The 20,127-nt window shown below is 42.3% G+C and overlaps 3 protein-coding genes across 11 annotated transcripts in view; 2 read left to right on the forward strand and 1 right to left on the reverse strand.

Moving 5' to 3' along the window:
• Nucleotides 1-10,854, forward strand: part of cbfa2t3 (CBFA2/RUNX1 partner transcriptional co-repressor 3) — a 47,110-nt gene extending 36,256 nt beyond the window's left edge. For 7 of the 9 annotated variants that reach the window (XM_076883519.1, XM_076883512.1, XM_004543286.6 and 4 more), the window contains 3 exons: nt 324-377; nt 2,082-2,272; nt 5,312-10,854. In XM_076883519.1, the coding sequence (XP_076739634.1) occupies nt 324-377; nt 2,082-2,272; nt 5,312-5,695 (629 nt within the window). In that variant the 3' untranslated portion in view covers nt 5,696-10,854. The remainder of the gene's footprint in view (nt 1-323; nt 378-2,081; nt 2,273-5,311) is intronic. The other 2 variants (XM_004543289.5, XM_076883521.1) reach the window with 1 other exon arrangement.
• Nucleotides 10,855-15,102: 4,248 nt separating this feature from the next.
• On the forward strand, nt 15,103-18,187 carry pabpn1l (PABPN1 like, cytoplasmic). The gene is made up of 6 exons (XM_004543297.6): nt 15,103-15,382; nt 16,164-16,284; nt 16,785-16,852; nt 16,933-17,039; nt 17,178-17,265; nt 17,512-18,187. Exons 1-6 carry the CDS (start codon nt 15,311-15,313, stop codon nt 17,839-17,841), a joined length of 786 nt encoding a protein of 261 aa, XP_004543354.1. The 5' UTR covers nt 15,103-15,310; the 3' UTR covers nt 17,842-18,187.
• A 7-nt stretch (nt 18,188-18,194) lies between these two features.
• Nucleotides 18,195-19,909, reverse strand: trappc2l (trafficking protein particle complex subunit 2L). Its single transcript, XM_004543296.5, has 5 exons — nt 19,772-19,909; nt 19,340-19,512; nt 18,726-18,813; nt 18,433-18,512; nt 18,195-18,355 (listed from the first exon to the last, which is right to left on the reverse strand). The coding sequence occupies exons 1-5, from the start codon at nt 19,814-19,816 to the stop codon at nt 18,310-18,312; spliced, it is 432 nt and encodes a 143-aa protein (XP_004543353.1). The 5' UTR covers nt 19,817-19,909; the 3' UTR covers nt 18,195-18,309.
• Nucleotides 19,910-20,127: the final 218 nt, after the last annotated feature.

Consider the following 20,127-nt stretch of genomic DNA (forward strand, 5'->3'; position numbering starts at 1 on the left):
TTTGACTGAAGGGAATAAGAAACAAACTGCTGAGATATAGAGACAGAAGAAGAAGAAATCCAAAAAAAGCTTTATTTTTGGCTAATTTTGCCAAAAGGAAGCAGGTGGGAGCGTTGCACCGCATGGGACCTGCATGTTAGATAGAGCCTGTCCCGGGAGCGGTCTGGTTCAGCCCTTGTTCCACCTCAGTCCCAGCACCATTATTCTGCACTCATACTCCAATACTCTGCGGAGGAATAGATGCTGCTGCTGTCTGCAAAATACTGTGCTGCATTTTCACCGGCAGCAAAAGGCTCTTTTAATTGCAGTTGTTTTTCATACAGGTACTACAAGCATCCCGCTCTCCCCAGCACTAAAGCACCTCCAAAACAAGCAGGGTGAGTAACATATCTCACTCCCAGCATCTCACCTCCAATGTTTGTGTGCGTGTATGTGCATAAGTGTCAGCTCTATCTCAGCACCCTGGTAGTCTGTGCTGATGTAGCTGCGGCACCTCTCGCTTTTTTTAATTAAAACCAGACACGTGTTCTCTGGTCTGGTTCACATTGAGAGACTGCATTGCTTTTGAAAAATAAGATCTGAAGTGTGAAAAAGCAGACAGAAATAACACATCTCAGGGACTTGCCAAATCCCTGCAGAATTAAAACGTTAATATTGCCGCCCCCATGTTTTCCATTAAGTGCTAATTGCCCCAGCATCTGCTATGCAGTCTCCTTGATAAGAATTAATTAAATTTGCAAACTAATCTTAGTGGTGCATGCATTAGGCCAGATAATTGAGAAGCTTGGAATAATGCAGATAGTGTTTGCAAGGTAGAGAAGAAAGAAGAGGAGGAGAAGGAGGGGTGTAGGGAGGGGGGGGGGGGGGGGGGGAGTAGGAATAAAATGAAGGTAGTGAGGGAATGACAGGATGTGGGACAGGACAGACACGTGTACCTTAAGTGTAACTATATGTGTACAGTGTTGACAGAATGCAAACTTTCTTTTAGCACAAGAGCGCTGAATTCACACAAGCTCACATAGAGCTCCATGCACACGCTGCCATGCGCATGTACACAGCAGCAAAGTGTGGATAAGGCTCCCCCTCACTCCCTATCTTTCTGCACAGTAGTTTGAAACAACTGGAGTGGAGCGGCGAGGAAAAGTGACAGTTATTTATGAGTTCCCCTTCAAACAAACATTGACTGGAGGAAATGTTGAGCAGGGGAGAGAACTGCGTCGTCTAACCCGCCTAGCAATCCACTTTAGGGTGTCATTTGTGTCTTTATGCGTGTGCGCACGTTGCTATAATTGGGTCATGTGGGTTATCTGGAGAAATATTATTCAATGTATGAAAATATTGCTGTCTTTGCTGGTAGAAAATATGTTAGAGGAATTCACATCTTGTCATCGCAACATACCACATTAGCATTTGAATGCTAAACAGTGTGTTTTTGGCAAACTATTTCCGAGGCGAATGAAGTCCTACGGGAAAACATGTTGTGCGCTGCGAGGCCAGTAATGAAAGACCACAAAACGTAATCACTTCTGCTTCTTACTGAGAAGGAACTACAGGAAGTTTCTATTTTCGACTGCCATCTGGAAAGGAGTCTACCCACCTGCCTGTTATAAAAACAAAGCCTCCTTACTCATATGGTGGACTCCTGCTGGAAAAACAAAAGACCATGTGATGAAGCCTACATTGTAGGAAGTCAGCCGGTGGAGATATGTGTGCCGGCTGCGGGGGGAAATTATTCGCCCTTTACTGTAAACTCTTGTCAGTTTCTGGTAAAACTGTTCTTGTGATAGGATGACAATTCATTCAGGGTGCTTGATGAACAACCGAGTTGGTGACATCTGCTGTTGTCAGCTCTGAAAATGATTGTGACCAGACGTGTTTGAATAAATTATTGAAGTCTGGTTTCTTTTCTTTTTTTCACACTTCTCCTGGCATAAAGTTTTAAATCTTGGATGATGTACATCTGTTTGCCGCGTTACAACAAGACGGCAGCTTAAAGAGCCTTAATAAAGGATGACAGACAGAGCAGGCTGGATGGGACGATGGCCATAAGCACTAACACTCTCTCTCTTTCTCTCTCTCAGAGGAGGCAGTGAATGAGGTGAAGCGACAGGCGATGTCGGAGCTGCAGAAAGCAGTGTCAGACGCTGAGAGGAAGGCTCATGAGATGATTTCTGCCGAGCGCTCCAAAATGGAGAGGGCACTGGCTGAAGCCAAGAGGCAAGCCTCTGAGGATGCATTAACAGTCATCAACCAGCAGGAAGACTCCAGTGAAGTGAGTATCACAGACCCCCTACCGACATATTGCCTCATCCTTCTCTCATTGGAACTTTAAATTCCTTAATCAGTCATCAGGCCCTTTGTTTTAAGGCTTTCTTGATCCATTACCCTTTGCTCCCCTTACCTGTCACGTCCGCAGTGGCAGACGAGTGGAGGTTGGACGTAGGACCCAAGATGCAAGCACTGACTTTGATGAGAGTGAGCTTTATTGTGACGGAGATAGAACAAACAGCAAAGGAGGTGGCAAGTGCTGAACCTAAGATTAACTAAACTGGGAAAAACTAACACAAGCAGACCTGAAATGGCGCTGCAGGGAGACTCAGGGAACCAACATAGGGTGATGCAGGGAAATAACTGCAACAGGCAGGAGAACACACAGGGCTTAAATACACACAGCAATAATCAAGAGATGAGAGACAGGAGGGGAACACACCTGGGAGAAATCAGAGCTGACGAGACAGGGGAAACGTAAACTGAACACACTCACATACACAGAGAACCAGACAAGACACTGAACTTAACAGACAGACTCACGGGCATACAGTGTGACACCATGGACAGAGAGGGAACACGGAGAAGTGGGAGCAGGCAGGCATAGAACAAAACCCTAACAAATGGCAAACCTTAACAAAAGATATAACAGAATAAACAAGAACATAGAATAATATAAAAAAAACACAAAACACTGAGTCGACAGACTCAGGACCATGACATTACCTTGCATTGTGTAATCCATGCAGCTGGCTTCTCTCGGTTTGGTGCAGCAGCAGCATGTTGTCATCATTACTGCAGAAGCAGTCCAGTTGTCTGTGTAAATAAAAGCAGACAGACCCAGATGGTTGGAGCAGAGTGCCAGGCTGAGGCCATTAGTGAGCAGTTGACCACCACCTGCTGGTAACACAAACCAGTGGCCTTGGACCAAGAATTAAATCCATAACATTGAATCCCCATGCAAAGAGGAGCAGACAAATTGTGGATGACACACACAAACTGGCTTGTAAATGCCACTTAGTTTAGGTTTTAACATGTACAATGTGAGAAATTGTTTTAAAAATACAGTATTCTGAACTGTAATGCATTGTTTTTGATGAATAAAGTTAAAAAAATGCAAAAGCTGATGCCTTTGAAGAACATACCTACTGTGCAGTCTTGTGGTATAATATAGTTGTTGTTTTATTTTCATATCACCCGAATGACACACTGTGTTACATCGTAACGATACTGTAATATTTTTGGGAAAAATAACCTGCATAGTCAAGTAGTCAAGTATTTATTTATTGTCATTGTCAAAGAACAATGAAATTGCGTTTGGGGCTTCCGTACAACCCGTAAAAAACAAAAAAAAAACAAAAACAAATACCCCTTAAAACCCAAGTGTAAATATTTAACCCAGTGTGACTTCAGTGCAATGAGACAATCCTTAGCAACAACATGAGAACAAGACAGGTAATGTTCATAGGACATTCAGACAAAGACCTGAGAAACATGACAAAATGCAACAATGCAACCCGTTCAATATTATTGTACTGTGAGATATGATGGTTGTCTATTTAAGAAAGAGGGGGGGCGGGGGGGGGGGGGGGGGGGGGGGGGGGGGGGGGGAAGAGAATAAAGATATAATGCACCAATGCAGACCAGTTCAGTGCTATTAAGAAGTTGGATATGGTTATTGTCCGTGAGAGGGGGGCAGAGAGGGGAGGGGGGCAGAATTCAGGAGCCTCACAGCCTGTGGATACAGGCTGTTGGCCAGTCTGGATGTTCTGGCCTGTATAGACCTGTACCTTCTCCCTGAGGGCAGCAGGTGGAAAAGGTGGCGCGCAGGGTGATGTTGGTCCCGCAGGATACTGTGCACCCTCCTCAGACAGCGAGTGGGGAAGATATTACTAATCTCTGGCAGAATTGTTCCAATAATTCTGCCAGCTTCTTTCACCACCCGCTGGAGTGCTTGCTGATCGGCCTTGGTGCAGCTGGGTAACCACACTAGAAATCCATACGTCAGAACGCTGCTGTTGGCACAGTTGTAGAAGTTCAACATCAGAGGTCTGGGAATGTGTGCGCTCCGCAGTCTCCTCAGGTAGTAGAGGCGCTGTTGGGCTTTCCGTGCAACTAAGGTGATATGGTTGCCCCAGGACAGGTCCTCAGTCACAGTTACCCCCAAGAATTTAAAACTGCTCACCCTCTCCACCGCCTCACTACCAATGAAGAGAGGCAGATGGTTGTTATGACCCTTCCTCTGGAAATCTACAATGATCTCCTTGGTCTTTTTGGTGTTTAAGACCAAGTTATTGTCGTGGCACCATGACTCTAGTTGTTGCACCTCTGTCCTGTAGTTTGTCTCATCGTTGTTGGATATAAGTCCAAGCACTGTGGTGTCATCTGCAACCTTAACAATGAGATTGGACGCGCAGGAGGAAATACAGTCATGGGTGAAGAGAGTGTATAGCAGAGGGCTCAGAACACACCCCTGAGGGGCACCGGTGTTGACCACAAGGGTGGAAGAGGTGTTCTTACCCACTCTGACACTCTGTCTACGGTTAGTGAGGAAGTCCACAATCCAGTTGCACAGAGAGGAGTTGAGTCCCAGTTGGTGGAGTTTGGGACGGAGTTTATATGGCCGGATGGTATTAAAAGCCGAGCTGTAGTCTACAAAGAGGAGCCGTGCATAGGTGTTCCTGTGTTCCAAGTGCTTCAATAATGTGTGCAGCACTATGGCGATCGCATCCTCAGTTGACCGGTTCTCCCTGTATGCAAACTGGTGCGGGTCCAGAGATGGTGGAAAAGCAGCTCTGATGTGTTTAATGACCAGTCTCTCCAGGCATTTGGCGGGAATGGGGGTGAGTGCCACAGGTCTGAAATCGTTCAGACATGTGACATTTGACTGTTTTTATATTAAGGTAATGCAGTGGAGAAATAACATATTTCCTGCTGGCAAATCTAGACTCTTGTTGCAGCGTTAGGAAGTGTAAACTCTGCTTGGTTGAGTACAAAATAGACTTATTTTTATCGACCCACTCTCTCCCTACTGTCTCAACAGAGCTGCTGGAATTGTGGGAGGAAAGCCAGCGAGACGTGCAGCGGCTGCAACACAGCTCGCTACTGTGGCTCCTTCTGCCAACACAAAGACTGGGAGAAGCACCACCACGTCTGTGGTCAAGGCCTTCAGGGGCTGCCAGGGGGCAGCAGTGTCCCTCTAGGAACCCCCTCCTCCAGCTCCTCTGCCTCCTCCAGCGCGCCCCCAACTCACTCCGAGCGCACTCCTCCAGGACCCCTGTCACTCGCAGCCCAGAGCAGTATTGCGGGAGGGGCCGGCAGCGGCAGCGGAAGTGTTTCTGCCAGCCCCAAAGAGAGCAGTTCCAGCAGTGCCTCTCGCTCCACAACTCCAGCCACCCCCGCACTACTGGATGCCACCTCTCGCTGACGTCTGAACTTCGTCCCCTCCCTGCATACCGAAGTGACAGCGCTCACACTCCACACAAAACCAAACTGAGGAATCTTCATCGCAAACTGCTCCAGTCCCCTCCTTTACCTCTTATTTCCCTCATATCCCGATCTGTAACATCTTCTCTTTAACCTGATGATGGACTTGTTTCCTCACCTTCCTCCAGAATACTTTCTCTTTTACAGCCACAGATACAAAGATTGTGGTCTGGGGTTCAATGTAGTGTAAAGCATGACGAGTGCAGTGTCTCCTTTCTCTGTTGAAGAAACATATCAGATGTGTTTGCTGAGAACATGAGCTTTGACTTGAAGATTTGCCCTCAGTAACGTAAGCATGGTAAATAATGTCCACTATAAGGGCTGTGAGGAGGCAGCATCAATGGGGGATGACTAGGCCGATTAGCACCTGGATAGGATTTCCCTTTAATTTAGCACCAATGAGATGAGCCCTGAGATGTGCACTAACAGTCCAAACAGTTCCCAGATGTGGGACTTTTTCTAGTATCCTATTGGAGAAAGGCAAGGAGCATAATACCTTTTTTGTTATTTTTGAGGGAAGGGGTAAAAGTTGGGATGCGATTAATTCCTCAGAAACACAACTTAGTATTTATTAAAAGTTCTTTTCTGGCTTTAAGGGAAAACAAAGAGAAGTCCAAATATTCTAAATAAAGAATAATAGCGATGATGCTGATGTTGATTATGATAACAGTAATGATATGAAAAAAATAACTTAATTTTGAACTGCTAACTACCTTGCTAGCGAGCCAAGAAAATCTACACCGGACTCACCTCTCTGCACCATTATGAACCCAAATGATTTCAAAGATGAAAAATAACATGATCCAAACCTTTGTATTACACTGCCAAAGTGAGTAAGTAAGCGATAAAGAGAAGCACTCATCTTGTAACCAAACACAAAGCAACATCACCTCCTCAGCAGATAAGCCAGCCCTGAGACGACCGGGCTGCAGAGGAGCTGCAAAACGGGACCCAGAGACAGCAAACTGTGACCTGCTTTGATGTGCAGCTGCCTCCTGCAGTCTGGGTAAAAGTACAGCGATTCCTCAGAGACGGCCCAGACTAGTGAATATGGACAATGCTCTGAACTTACCTACAAGAAAGACTTAATGAAATAGATGGAAACCCTGCAACAGTGTGTTTTTGTTTAAATGGTAGAGAGGACAAAGAGGAAGGAAAAAAGCTACACAGCCTCAAAGGAGACGATGGTGTGTACATGGCAAAGGAGCTGCCGAAACAGAAAAAAAAAACCTCAACACAAGCTTGAAAACATTGTCCAAGATGGCATTACAAACTATGGAGATACGTGGAAGGATTGTTTGTAAGTTTTTGTTGTTTTTTGTTTTGTTTTTAATTTACGCTCCACAGCGAGGAGATCTTTGAAGGAATTACCTTTACATTCACTCCCTCCTTTTCCAAAGCATGATAAACACAAGACAGAGCCTAAAAAAGGGCGGTGTAGACTTTGTTCTCCTTTCTCTTTCTACCTCCCCTCACCCCTCTCCTCCCTTCCATGTTCTTCCCCAACTACTTGACTCACATGTGCCCTACCCCTCCGCTGGCTTTGGACAGAGAGCCACAAAGCAAGCCCCACGGGTAGGGCTGAACCCGCTTGTAGATATCGTTCCTCTCTTCATTTTTCAATAATGTCTCTTGTTGCTGATGTCCACACGTGCTGCCCTTGTGTATATCCGGAAAGACGGACTTTTGTTTTTGTTTTGCTACCTTTCACTTTCCTCCTTTGAGTTCGGGTTGAGCAGTGAAGACAGAGCAAGGACGCTTTTGTTTATGAGAGGAAGGCCTGCATTGTACTTATTGTTTGATTTGTTGAATCTATATCAATGAGATGGAAACCCCTCTTGTAGAATATTTTGTATTGCTCGCATTGTAAGACAGTGAGAGGACGGAGGTGCAATATGAAGAGAATTCAGCTACTGAATGGAACCTCAGCAACTGCCCATAGGGTGTCATATAATATAGATACATATAAATATATTTAAAGTAACATCAGTAACTTAATGTGAATGTACATAGTATTTAAAGAGGTCCAAAAATGTGTTTGCCAAATAACAGAAACCTTTAAAGTTTAATGTCCAGATTTTTTTTCACAGTACATTTGTTTTTAAAATTGATCAAATTTCTTTTCTCTCATACAAGTTAAACACTTTTTCAATTTTCACTCAAATCAAAGTGTCATGTGACTCCGAGTGGAGGAAACTGTTGGCAACAGTGGCAAAACAGCTCTGCATCCTGCAGTAGGTGACTCAACAGTGTGTATTAATAGAAAGGCTCAGTGGTAACTCAATTAGTTTGTTTTTTTCTTCTCATTTACACCAATTTTTGGAAATGTCATACTTGACACATCACGTCAAGCACTCAGTTTCTTACCAGCCGTTTAGCTCCAGCGCCCCTGTAGTGATCCTCTCTCTCTTGGTCCTCATCAGTCTGCGTGCATGTGGTTAACAGTGTTTGTTTCTCCCATGGTGCAGGATTAAGCGATACGCCAGTGTTAAGCTACAGTACATGACAAATCTAATTTGATACCCAATCTTTAAAATGTTGTTCTTTACTCCTCGCTGCTTATTGTTCATTTGTAAAGAAACAATTTGAGCATAAGCTGCTGACCTGGGGGTGGGGGTGGGGTGGGGGGCAGGTCTTTAGTTTCAGGCCAAGAGAGTAGCACGACTTCTTTCGCGCTGTTTTTTCTTTCCCAGGCTTTCCCACACGCCTCAGCAATAAGGTTAACACGAGAATACTAAACAGTCAAAAAGCCTTGAAAAAAATGTGTGTGCATATTTTATATTGATTATTGTATAGCTTACATGCTTGGCGTCCTTTGCTTGGACCAAATGGGGAAAAAAGAGTAACTTTGTTTTTGCAGTTGGGGCATGGGAAAACAAAAACTCTTTGTTACTTTTTAGTTTTTGTTGGATTGATTTTTTTTTTTGACTATCTGAGACCATATTTCAAATGACATAAGCTGCAAGGTACCCCTTCATTCGTGTGTAGCATTTATGTATGTGTGTTAGAATTACCATGTTAAGGCGCTGACCTCAGCCTATTTTCTTTTTCTGTGACTTGTTCCTTTTACCCTGATGTCGAATTCCTCCACTACTACCACAAACCACTGCTCACAACCCTCCCTTCACACTAGCTACCTCCTGTGACCATACAGCTAACCACCAGGAGAGGTTAACCTGGACTTTGAAAAGCTGGGTTGAGAGCAGACATGGACACACACACACATGCCCGCTCAAAAGTCGTCATAAAAGGAAATAGCGTTGTAGAGAACTGTCTTTACTCATAATGTTTAAATCTATTTATTCCTCTCAGACCCTAGTGTCTCTCTTTTTCTTTTCTTTTTTAAAACACATCCCACTAAAAAGCTGATACTGCTAGAATTTAGTAACAGGCACACATGCAGTCAGACCTCCGTATTACCAAACCGATCAGAGAATTGACCATGACATGCCATTTGTTGTCCAAAACCAATAAAAGCACAGACCAAAGTACTCCTGTATTGCCATAGTAGGTTCTGAAATGGTGTGAATCAGCAGACCAGAAGTAATAAAGGTTAGAGCTCAGCTACACCAGTTAACCAAAGTGTCTGAAATACACACGCTCAGAGCCCAGGAGTGAAGACCGCCCTCAATGAACCGGCTGAGTTTCAGAAGTGTAGAATTATTATTCAAGCAATCAAAGCGCTTGTTGTCTACATACTGAAAAGTGCTTCTGTAAAAATAATAGAAGCCTCTCCTTTCAAACAGCCTACTGATTGCGTGTTCTTACAGTCACAAAGCCTTGCAGAGATAAAAATGAATGCATGGTGTGTATGCGTGTGTGTGCATATGGTTGTGTGTGTGTGTTTTTGTAAGTCTTTTTTTCTTTATGTCTCTGTACAAACTACTTGAAACCTTCAGAGCTTTAATGAAACATCCCAGGCCGTGTACAGTGGCACATTGATTCACAGTATGTAGCAGCAGCTTTTTGCAGTACAGTGACACGTTTTTCTATAACATCCACATCCACGCAACATTGTGGCGGCAGTTCCGTTCATCTTTCGAGCGCGCTGCTCGTGTGTGTGCCTCCATGTCTGTGAGTAAGCCCTCAGATAAACTAAACAAAGCCAAACCCAACAGACCATTATAAATGACCAAAACACAACCAAAAGCTACAACCATCTCAGTTCAATTTTGCTTTGGTTCTAATTTTTGTGTTATGTCCCAGCAGTAGAGAACATCAGCTGTGATTGATTGCGTGAGATATGAGACTGCAGTTCGAATCTGCACAGGAAAGAGCAAAATTGTCCTTCACTCCTCCTGGGTTCAGTGGACAGTAGGATACAGAAGATCAGCTGGGGTAATGAAACAAATGCAATTAGTGCATTAGTGCTGTGGTGTCATTTACTTTTCTCTGTGAAGATATTATATATGGCAAACACATAAGGGCTCTGCTGTTGTGAATACCATCCAAGGGTCTCCAAACACTTTGCATTGGCCATGTGTCTTATTTGTTTAACTATGTACATGATATGGGCAAAACACATGTTTAGAGAAGACAGATATTAGCAGGTTGGTGTTTGTTCCTCCCAACTCCAACCAGAGAAGCTTCAAAGCTCATCAGATGTGACGCTGACTTGTCCTTCCTGTGAAACAGGCTCCAATATATAGCTACAGTAGAAAGCTAAGGTGGCAAACAGTGGATACAGAACTTGTTTTCCCAAAAGCCATGGCTCAGGATGGTCTTGTTTTTATCTTTACATAAACTGAATAAAGGTTTATGGTTTTTTATGTGTAGGGAAGCATTCTATACTGTAATGTGCAATACATTATTACAGAAAAACATGTTTCTGTAGGAAAGGATGGCGCTTTGAAGATCTTTTCCCTTTTGTTTAATTTCCCTCTTCAAACGGTCCTGTTGCCATTTTTAGATGAAGTAAACTGTGCCAGAAGAATTCAATTCTTATTTGTATTTATTTCTTGCATGCTTTCCTCCCTGTTGCTAATACCGCTCTTTAACTGTTCGCTCTGTTGGATGTGTGAAGCTGTAAAACATTCTAATTCAGGTTATTGTCTGTGTTGAACAATGTAACTGTGTAATTAAAACATGAAATGAAGTATTCATTGCTGTTCTCTCTTGTCTTTTTCAAATGTGGGAATATTCTAAGATTACATGCCCAGAAAATGAAATTGATCCATTGTTATTAAATAATTATTAACACAGTGTCATCATCCCAAATGTTGACATATCACCAAAAAATCTAGACATACCATGAAGATTATGTAAGTATATTACAACAGTGACACACAAAAACATTACTAAACAACTCTGGTCTCATGTTAAAATCACCTCTTCTACTAATTCTTCTTCTTTCGGCTGCATCACTCCATCTCCATCTTTACACCTGCCTCCATTGACCCTATTCATAGCATTTCCCCCTGTCACACCAACCCTCTCCATGTCCTCCTTCACTGCATCCATGAATCTCCTCTGTGGTCTTTTCCTCCTGCCTGGCAGCTCCATCTTCAACATCCTTTGTCTGGTCTTCCTGTTTATTATTTCATCTGCACATGTCCAAATCATCTCAGCCTTGCCTCTCTAACTCTCTCCAGACTGCTCAACCTGAGCTGTCCCTTTCCACCCCACCAGCTGTTTTTTTTAGGTCTTTTGTGCACTGTCCGTTGGTTTGGATTTTATACTAAAGTAAATGTAATAGTCTGAGTAAATCTTATTATATTATACGTTTAACCTCTTCTGAATCACCTGCTAGGTTTTTAAAAAAAAATCAATTTCTTCCCTTCTTATAATGAGGCACACGGTGGACTGGTCTGTCAACAAATCTAATATTTGCCCAGGTTCAACAACACAAGAGACCAATCAAATTGTAGTGATGTCATAGTTTTGTAACGTGGAAACACCATAACACCACATACGAAACATAAGCCTAATCCGATAGAATCATACTATAGCCCAGTAACCCTAAACCCATTCATGATCACATCCCAACCCCCATCCATAACCTTGACCTTAACTGACCCCGTTTTTGGATATTTTTTTTCCCTCAGTGGGCATCGGCAGGTTTTTTCCAAGTTGCAAAGCTATGACACCTTAACAAAGTGATTGGTCAGATGCAATGTTGATCCTGGACTTGCCTCCCTACATCTAAACCGCTGAACTTTATTTTACATTTTTTAAGGTTATCCAAACCTTCCCAGGGCTCCTGTAGAAATGACATTAATGACACTCCATGTGTGAGTTTTTTCTTCCCTCCATCACCCCCAACCGGTCACGGCATATGGCCACCCCTCCCTGAGCCTGGTTCTTCCTATCTTGCATAAATCGTCTGTTGATCTTCTTTACTCATTTCAGTTATTATCAAGCAAAATAGTTGCATGTTTAATCATCTGGGAATTTACCCAGATTTATTTATTTATTTAGACAGAGATCCTGACCCCTCCAATGTTCAGCACAAAGTTGAGCGGATGTTTCTTCCTCATACATTGGTGTTTCTTTTTGAGACACTTCAGGACAACAATGTGATATTGTTGTTATTAGAGACACCAATAGAAACTACAGTTAGGTCCACAGTTACACATTTTTTCCCTGTATTTTTGCTTCTGTATAGCACCACAGTCAAGATATGGTTTAAGTGCACATTTTCAGTTTTATTTTTCAAGGGGTTTTGCAAGAAATATTGCATTATCTGTTTAGGAATGACAGCTTTTTTTTATACACAGTCCCACATTTTCAAATTGTTAAAAGTAACTGGCTGGCAGGCTGTTTCACTGGTGAAGTCTGTTCCCTTGTTAATTTATGAGAAATTAAGCAAAAACAAAATTTGGAGTTAATACCAAGTGTTGAACCTATTTGGTAACTTGTCATGGGAATTTTCCATGTGAGATGTTGTTGCAAGTGAAGGAAGCCATCAAGCTGAAAAATAGACAGAGAGATATGAAAAACATTAGTGGCCAAAGGTGGGCAACTTTATTGTCTGGTACAGTCTTTAAAAGGTGCACTACTTAGCACTGCTTAGACGCCTGGGAGACCACAGAGTATAACCAAAGCAAATGATCGCAATATTCTGTCAAGAACACTCTCAAGGAGGCAGGTGTATCATTGTCAAGGTCTACAAACAAGAAGTGCCATTATGAATGGAAATACAGAGGGTTTATACTAAGGTCCAAACCACTGAAGAACAGGAGGGTCAGAAAACATCTAACAGAGCCTGAACATTTCTGGAGAGATGCAACCAAGATGAACTTGTAAAAGAACGATAAAAACAGAAAAGTATGGAGAAGGAGAGAAACAGCTCATGATCCGATGACATTACCTGTCCAATATGGTTATGGTAATGTTATGGCATGAGTATGTGTGGCTGCCAGTGGAACTAGCAGCAATAGTTTTTACTGATGATGTGACTCCTGATAGAAGTAGCAGGATTAATTGTAAAGTGTACAGGGCTATACTCTCAGCTCAGATTCAGTCCAGTGCTGCAAAATTGATTGGACAGCACTTCACGGTGCAAATGATAATGACTAGAATCATATTGCAAAAGCAACCCAAGAATTTCACAAGGTAAATAAATATGATATTCTTCAATGACAAGTCAGTTGCCAAATATTAAACAAGTAGAGTATGCTTTGCAATTACTGAAGACAAAACTGAATGCAGAAAAACCCGCAAACAAGCAGCAACTATGTATCTGCAGTAAAGGCTTTAGAGAGCATTTCAAGGGAGGAAACACAGCATTTGGTGATGTCCATAAATTCTAGACTTCAGGCAAACGCTGTTTGCGAAGGATTTTCATCCATGTATTGAAAACAAACCTTATATTTAAAACTAGGTCAGTTTTTATAATTACATTTGGATGGCAGATTATGTATAAAAATTGCTGTAATTCCTTTACTTTTGTGAAAACCTTTGAATTAAATCTAAAAGTCTTCACTTCAATCACATCTTGAGCTGATTGTACCCAGTCCAGATAATACTCCACCAAATGCAGTGGAGTATTTTGAAGCTTTTTTGAAGCTTTCTAGAAGTAGCTCTCTGTTCTGTAAAATGTTATTATTTTTATTATTTTTTAATCTGTCCTGTCCTGCAGTTTTAGCAAGCAGACATAAATGCATTGTTATGCCAAATACATTTGCTTTGCCAAGAGAGGCACTATAGAGTCTCTAAAGGCTCATCTTTAAAGTCTTTTTCTTTTCATTCTTTGTTTTCTTATTCGCGTTATTTGTATAGTTATACAGTGGTGGAGCAGATAGGGAGTGAGGGTGTGATTTGAAGCAATGTGAAGTATGGAACAAAACTGGATTGGAGATGTGATTCACAGACACAAACCTGGAGTGTTCCTGGGGTTGGACTTTATATTATCACGTAGGCATACCTGCTAATCAGTGAAAACTTATGAATAAAAGATTGTTAGAACTTCACTCACTGAAAAAAAACAAACCCTGAGGACAGATTTCAGACTTCTGAAACAGATAGGTTATAAATAACATTTAAAAGAGGAAAGCTTTGTCGGTTAGCACTCTTGCCTCACAGCAAAAAGGTCCCAGGTTTGAATCCACTATGTGGATGGGTGCTTTCTGTGTGGCGTTTACATGAGCTCCCCGATTCTCTCTGGGTACTCTCACAGTCCAAAGACATGCAGTTCTTCAGGCTTAGTTAACTGGTTTTTCCCTGGTGTGAATCTGAGTCTGAGTTGTTGTCTGTCTGTCTGTCTGTCTGTCGGACCTGTCCAGGGTGCACCCCGCCTCTCAAACTATGGCAGCTGGGATAGGCTCCAGCCCCCCTGTGACCCTGAATTGGATAAGCTTAAGAGGATGGATGGAAAGCTTCGACAGATAATCACAGTTATAATAATCCAAAAGCCACCAACAACAGAGAGAGGTCAGGAGGTTCACTTCAGATCAGTAACTAAAATGAACTAAAATTATAGTTATAAGACAGATATAGAGACACCCAAGTGTTGCTCAAAGGGCCCCCCGTACATAAAGTTGAATTGGGTGGTTTATACATACAGTTATTATCAGGGAAAAATAAACTACAGAGAGCTTTATTTTTTAAAACCAAGCAATAAACATGCCCATTTCTGCTAAAACAAATGTAAAATGGGAGTCTAGCGGCCTGTGTAGCTCATTATTAGAAACTTCTAGTGATTTCAAATGTATAAAATAAATCTAATTTTACAATGAAGAATGGGATGCGCAAATATCATTTTACAGGCTTTTTGTAGTTATAGTTTTACTAGTTCACTCGTGTGGGTAAACTGTGGTGAGGTATGCGTGTGTGTGTAGTGTAGGGGGCAGCCATGGCCCCCACGTACAGTAGGTACGCCACTGAGAGGAAGAGCCTCCACACAAAAGAAAAACCGCGCTCACGTGCGCTCGTCTGTCAATCAGTCCCGCGCGCCATGCGCCTCACTCACAGGTGATATCTATTAGGTTACCTCAAATTGTGCAGTCGCGTTTGTTTGCGGACCGTCCACCGGGTTCCTCCCTGTCAGGGATATTTTTCTGTGGCGGTTTTGGCAAGCTGCAGTCAGCTTTGCAGATGCTATGTGTGAGCAGTAAGCATGGCGGAAAATCATCTGGAGTACGGCTACCTCGAGGGCGAGTCCATCGGAGAGCTATTCACAGAGGACCCGGTGAGCATGGGCTATTATTGTGCTGGCGGTGGGCAAAAAGCAGGTTTGACACGGCTTATTTGTTTGCTTGTGTGCTATATGTCGACGCGGTGCAATAAACCAAGCTCGTCACGCTAGGCAAACGAGCGCAAACGCAGTGTCGTATTGTATATCCCCGACAAACGTTGTGTGATAAGAGCACCACTGAGCCACATCTAAGATGCAGAGTGAAAAGCTGGGCCACTCGGCGCATTGTAGGTCCGGGTTAAGTGCGGTTATAGCTACGTTTTGTGCTGCACTTCAGGCGTGATTAGATTACGTTGCTGCCCAGAAATATCAGGACAGCTCAATTTGAACATGTTTGTTTTTTTCAGGGAGATTAGTTCATGTATATGTAAATATGCCATAGATATTGGGAACATAGGAGGGACAAAAAAAAAATCAGTATCTTTGTATCACAAGTCAGACAACAAGCCTACTTTCAGATCAGTGAATCTGGGAAGGTTCCCAACTAAAGTTAACCCAGTAGGAATAAGCAATGCCCTCTAGCCTCCAGAAGATGCCAATGTACCTTTTGACAAAATCTGTCCGGCCTCTAACCTCAAACTGCAAATGAACATAAAAAAAAAAAGTCTAATTTTGTTTTAATGTCGCTGTTGGCGAGCACTAATTGTACTACTACCCATAAGATTCAAATGTTTCTGCATCTGTTTAAAAGTTTTTTGTTTAATTTGCTATCATTGCTGAGCGTCTTACTTTAGTCCAAAGTTTCTTCAAGTTTACTTTTTTGGTTGTGTCACAGGAGCTGCTGGCCATCAAGGCCAGGGTGCAGGAGCTGGAGATGGAAGAAGAATCGGAAAGACTGAAGGAGGAGAGGTGTGATGCAGTGGACATGCAGCTCCTGACCAGCAGCCCTCAGTCTGGTGAGACAGCTTGCATCTCATCTGTGGAGCGGTGCTTTATTGTACCACATTGTATAGCTGCATAGCTAAATGCATGCAAGAAGCCTCAACAGTGTATTTTTAGCCAGGTGTGTGTAGCATTACAGCCTCCAGGCAGGTGAGATAACCACATTCTTCTCCATCTGGCCAACACCTGGGACGCTTCACAGTGGTTGCGAGTGTTGTGCCTCATCACTGCCCAATGAGACGAAGCAGTGAGCCCCAGAGAACCAGAAGTGTCCTCCTCGCTGCCTGTGGCTATTTTCTGCCTCTGTGCGTCTCCCTCCCCCCCATCCTCCTCTTTGGTTCCTGCTCTGAGCAGAGATGCAGTCAGAGAAGAGCCAGACTGAGATGTGTATTGTCAAAGAGATAATATTGGTGAATGTAATCATTGTTAGTTTCACCTAGCATGACTCATGTAGACTGCACGTTCCCTGTGTTGCATGTGCAAAAGCAGTGGACAAAGTCTGTTTCCTCCACAGGACCTTTCTACAACATGACTCCCGAGGAGAGGATAGACGCAGACAACAGGTCTATCTATGTTGGAAATGTAAGGAACATTTATTTCTACACTTGGATATTTTTGGGGGGGTGTCACAGTTTTGGTCTAATACACTGAATAAATCTCAGGTAGACTATGGAGCCACTGCAGATGAGTTGGAGATCCACTTCAATGGCTGTGGTCCTGTCAACAGAGTAACCATTCTGTGTGACAGGTTCTCCGGCCATCCTAAGGGGTGGGTTCAGTCTGTATTTATATATCTATATTTTTTTTTTATTTTTTGCAGCCTAACATTGTTTGATCATAGCATACACCTACATGAAGGTTGGCTCCATATCTAATTGGTGCTTTTTATCTTTTCTGATCTTCACAGCTTTGCTTACATTGAGTTCTCCGATCGAGATTCTGTACAGAGTGCCATTGGACTGCATGAGACTCTGTTCAGAGGAAGAGTCTTAAAGGTGAGGGAGTACTATGTTTTTTTTTTTTTTTTTTGTTTTTTTTTCTTGGTTGGAACAAAGTTACAGTTGTTTTGCTTAGCACAAAGGAATAGACTGGGAAAATTATATTTTGCCGTGTGTACTGGACATAACCCCACTTCCTGTTTGGAAGTGAAAATAGAACACCAAAGGGTCTTGGGTGTGTTCAGTGTTTGTCTTTTTAACCAAATTGGTCCTAACCAGTAAAGAGCCTCCTTTGTCTTGCAGGTAATGCCCAAGAGGACTAACATGCCAGGCATCAGCACCACTGATAGAGGAGGGCACAGAGGCGCCCACTCCAGAGGCAGAGGTCGTGGCTACCGTCCACCCCGATACCATAACAGCTCTCGAGGCAGGTTCCGTTACCAGTCGAACAGGCCACAACATCAAACACCCCACCCTTACTACGGAGGAGCCCCAGTGGGGAAAAGACAGTGGGGACACATGGACTACCATGAGCAGACATCTAAACGTTACCCATGTCTGCTGCTTATCACGCCACCATCAGAGGAGTTAGGGGCAGGGTCGAGTGGACAGCACTACCCCCAGCAGCGCTAGGTCTACCCGCAGCATAAAGTTGGAGGATAGAAGTGACACAAGTCATTTTAAACATTCTTCCATCCATTATCAAGTTGGTAATTATGAGAGGTGCATAAATGACCACAGTGATGAAGGTGAGATGTGCATAATTCAGAGATGTCGCTTTATTAGCTTATGTTGCTGTGAATGCATGGGACAATCCTCGAAATGTTATGCAGTTGCATCTGTTTTTACAAATTGACGAATGTTTTGTGTTGCTGCCTGCAATGTAATCTACAAATTTTCCCCTTATGTATAACTTAAGTTCTTTGCTATGTATGTGAATAAATAAAAATGATCTGGTGTTCCACTTGTAGTAAAATAACACACAGTGATGTCTAACAGTTCAGTTTTATTACAGTTGTATTTCATAATTAAAGAAACAAGTAAATAAAATAAAGGGTGTGTATGTACAGTGGAGGATCAGCAGACTGGGTAAAAGATTCATCAGGCAGTTTGTACCATCATTCCAGAAACAATCCCATCGAAGGCCCTGGAGGATGATCGATTATTGGTTAAACATCACTGTATAAATGGGGGACATCAAATGCAACATCAGCGTATACTCACTTGGATTGAATGGTGTCTCCAGGATTGTGGAACGGGTTACACATAACGTCAGTAAACGAGTTGTGCAACTTCCTGAACATCTGAAAATGAAACCAACGTCCGTTGTACAGAAATGTTCCAATTAAGTCCCCAAAAAGTTGATTATGTTCATCTCGACAAGACGTAATCAAGTATTGTGTTCTAGTTGTGTACAGTGCATCCTAAACTTTGAAATGTAAGGTTAATTGTCATCAGGATTCTATTTAATCCAGCTCTGTTTGAAAATGTGTAGATGCTTAGCAAACTCAACTTACACTTCTTATTTCATTATCCCGCAAAGATGTATTTGATGAGTCAACAACAATTACAAATTTCACCTTTGAGTTGGTCACATACCCATATCTATTTTACAAGTCAAGGATACTGTTTTCTTCAGGAAACATTGAGACCAAACATTCCAGCTAAGACAACTTCTGCTTTTGTAGAATGATAAGAGAAGAATCTGGAAGTCTGGTTTATAAGGATTTCAGCATGGATCCACCCATTATTTGCCACACAGTCATCTGAAATGGTTTTGGTGGAAAAGTGTTTAAAGATGATTACAAGAAAGGTTGTCTAATGGTTCAGGCTCTGATGAAGAATAAACGTGGTCATACAAAATACTGACTTATTAATAGCTTGTTAGGATTTTCCCAGCAAAATATAAAGAAATGGGCGTGGCCAAATACTTCTGTACACTATTTTGAAGAGTAATGGTTTATTTATATTTTATGTAATAAGATAATTAGTCTAAGGTGAGATCATACTCTCACCTTATGTGTCATTTCACATCTTTCACGTTTCTATCCTTAGTGAAAGAAACGTGATGTAAGTACACGGATAGCTCCCACCAAAACAAACAGTAAAATTACTTAAAAGTAAAGGATACACTTTATAGTCTTCTGTTGGGTAAAGCAGACCCAGGTACAGCTCTCTCTGGTCTCCCAAGGCTTTGCCCACAGCTGAGATCTTTTCCTCCACCACATCCAGAGAGGTGTGTACTGTGTAGTGAAACTTCAGCTCATTTTGAGTGGGAACACTGCGGATATATAGCGGGTAATTCTGCCAAAAACACATACAAATGTAGAGAAGAACAAGAAAAAAAAAACATTAAAGGCATCGTCTTTGTAGCACTTGCTCGGGAAAGATTCAGAAAACTGTAACAGCAGGTAATCTAGCTAATGCTAGGCGATAGCCATGTTGGTGCATTTAAACTTGCGTTCAGACAAAGCTAACATGTGCTTAGATACGTCTATCAATATAAGGTTAACCTATGGCCAAAACACGGAAATAAAACCTGTGATATAACAACAATCATTACCTCTTTTGCGATCACAGCTATGCACACCGCCATGTTAGTGTTCATCTTGTGAGCTGTCTGATGCGGTCACGTGATACGTTGCATTCAGTTATAACCCGTAAAGCAGGAGTAGAAAGCAGCCCCCCATTGAATGCCAGTTTTTCCTGTATGATGTATATACCGTGTGCTTAAATAGTTGACTTATAATCTTTATATAGTAATATTTCCATTTGTAAGCTAAATTATATTTTATGAGATTAGTTTTTTGTTATTTATCCGAATATTTTGAAATTTAATTTCGTGACAGTCAGATTTATCAGCAGTCATTGAATGCAGCATACTCCAAAAAGCAATTTTTTTTGTTTATTTAATAACAC

The sequence above is a fragment of the Maylandia zebra genome, linkage group LG1 (assembly GCF_041146795.1).
Source record: "Maylandia zebra isolate NMK-2024a linkage group LG1, Mzebra_GT3a, whole genome shotgun sequence".
Taxonomy (NCBI): domain Eukaryota; kingdom Metazoa; phylum Chordata; class Actinopteri; order Cichliformes; family Cichlidae; genus Maylandia; species Maylandia zebra.

What these genes read in the sequence shown, in the direction of transcription:
- pabpn1l (XM_004543297.6), top strand. Translation starts at nt 15,311, where the DNA reads ATGGCGGAAAATCATCTGGAGTACGGCTACCTCGAGGGCGAGTCCATC. An exon ending in GGTCTATCTATGTTGGAAAT is followed by an intron (nt 16,853 to 16,932) that starts GTAAGGAACATT and finishes AATAAATCTCAG; the next exon opens with GTAGACTATGGAGCCACTGC. An exon ending in TCAGAGGAAGAGTCTTAAAG is followed by an intron (nt 17,266 to 17,511) that starts GTGAGGGAGTAC and finishes TTTGTCTTGCAG; the next exon opens with GTAATGCCCAAGAGGACTAA.
- trappc2l (XM_004543296.5), bottom strand. Translation starts at nt 19,816, where the DNA reads ATGAACACTAACATGGCGGTGTGCATAGCTGTGATCGCAAAAGAG. An exon ending in TAGCTGTGATCGCAAAAGAG is followed by an intron (nt 19,513 to 19,771) that starts GTAATGATTGTT and finishes TGTTTTTGGCAG; the next exon opens with AATTACCCGCTATATATCCG. An exon ending in GGGATAATGAAATAAGAAGT is followed by an intron (nt 18,513 to 18,725) that starts GTAAGTTGAGTT and finishes TTTCATTTTCAG; the next exon opens with ATGTTCAGGAAGTTGCACAA.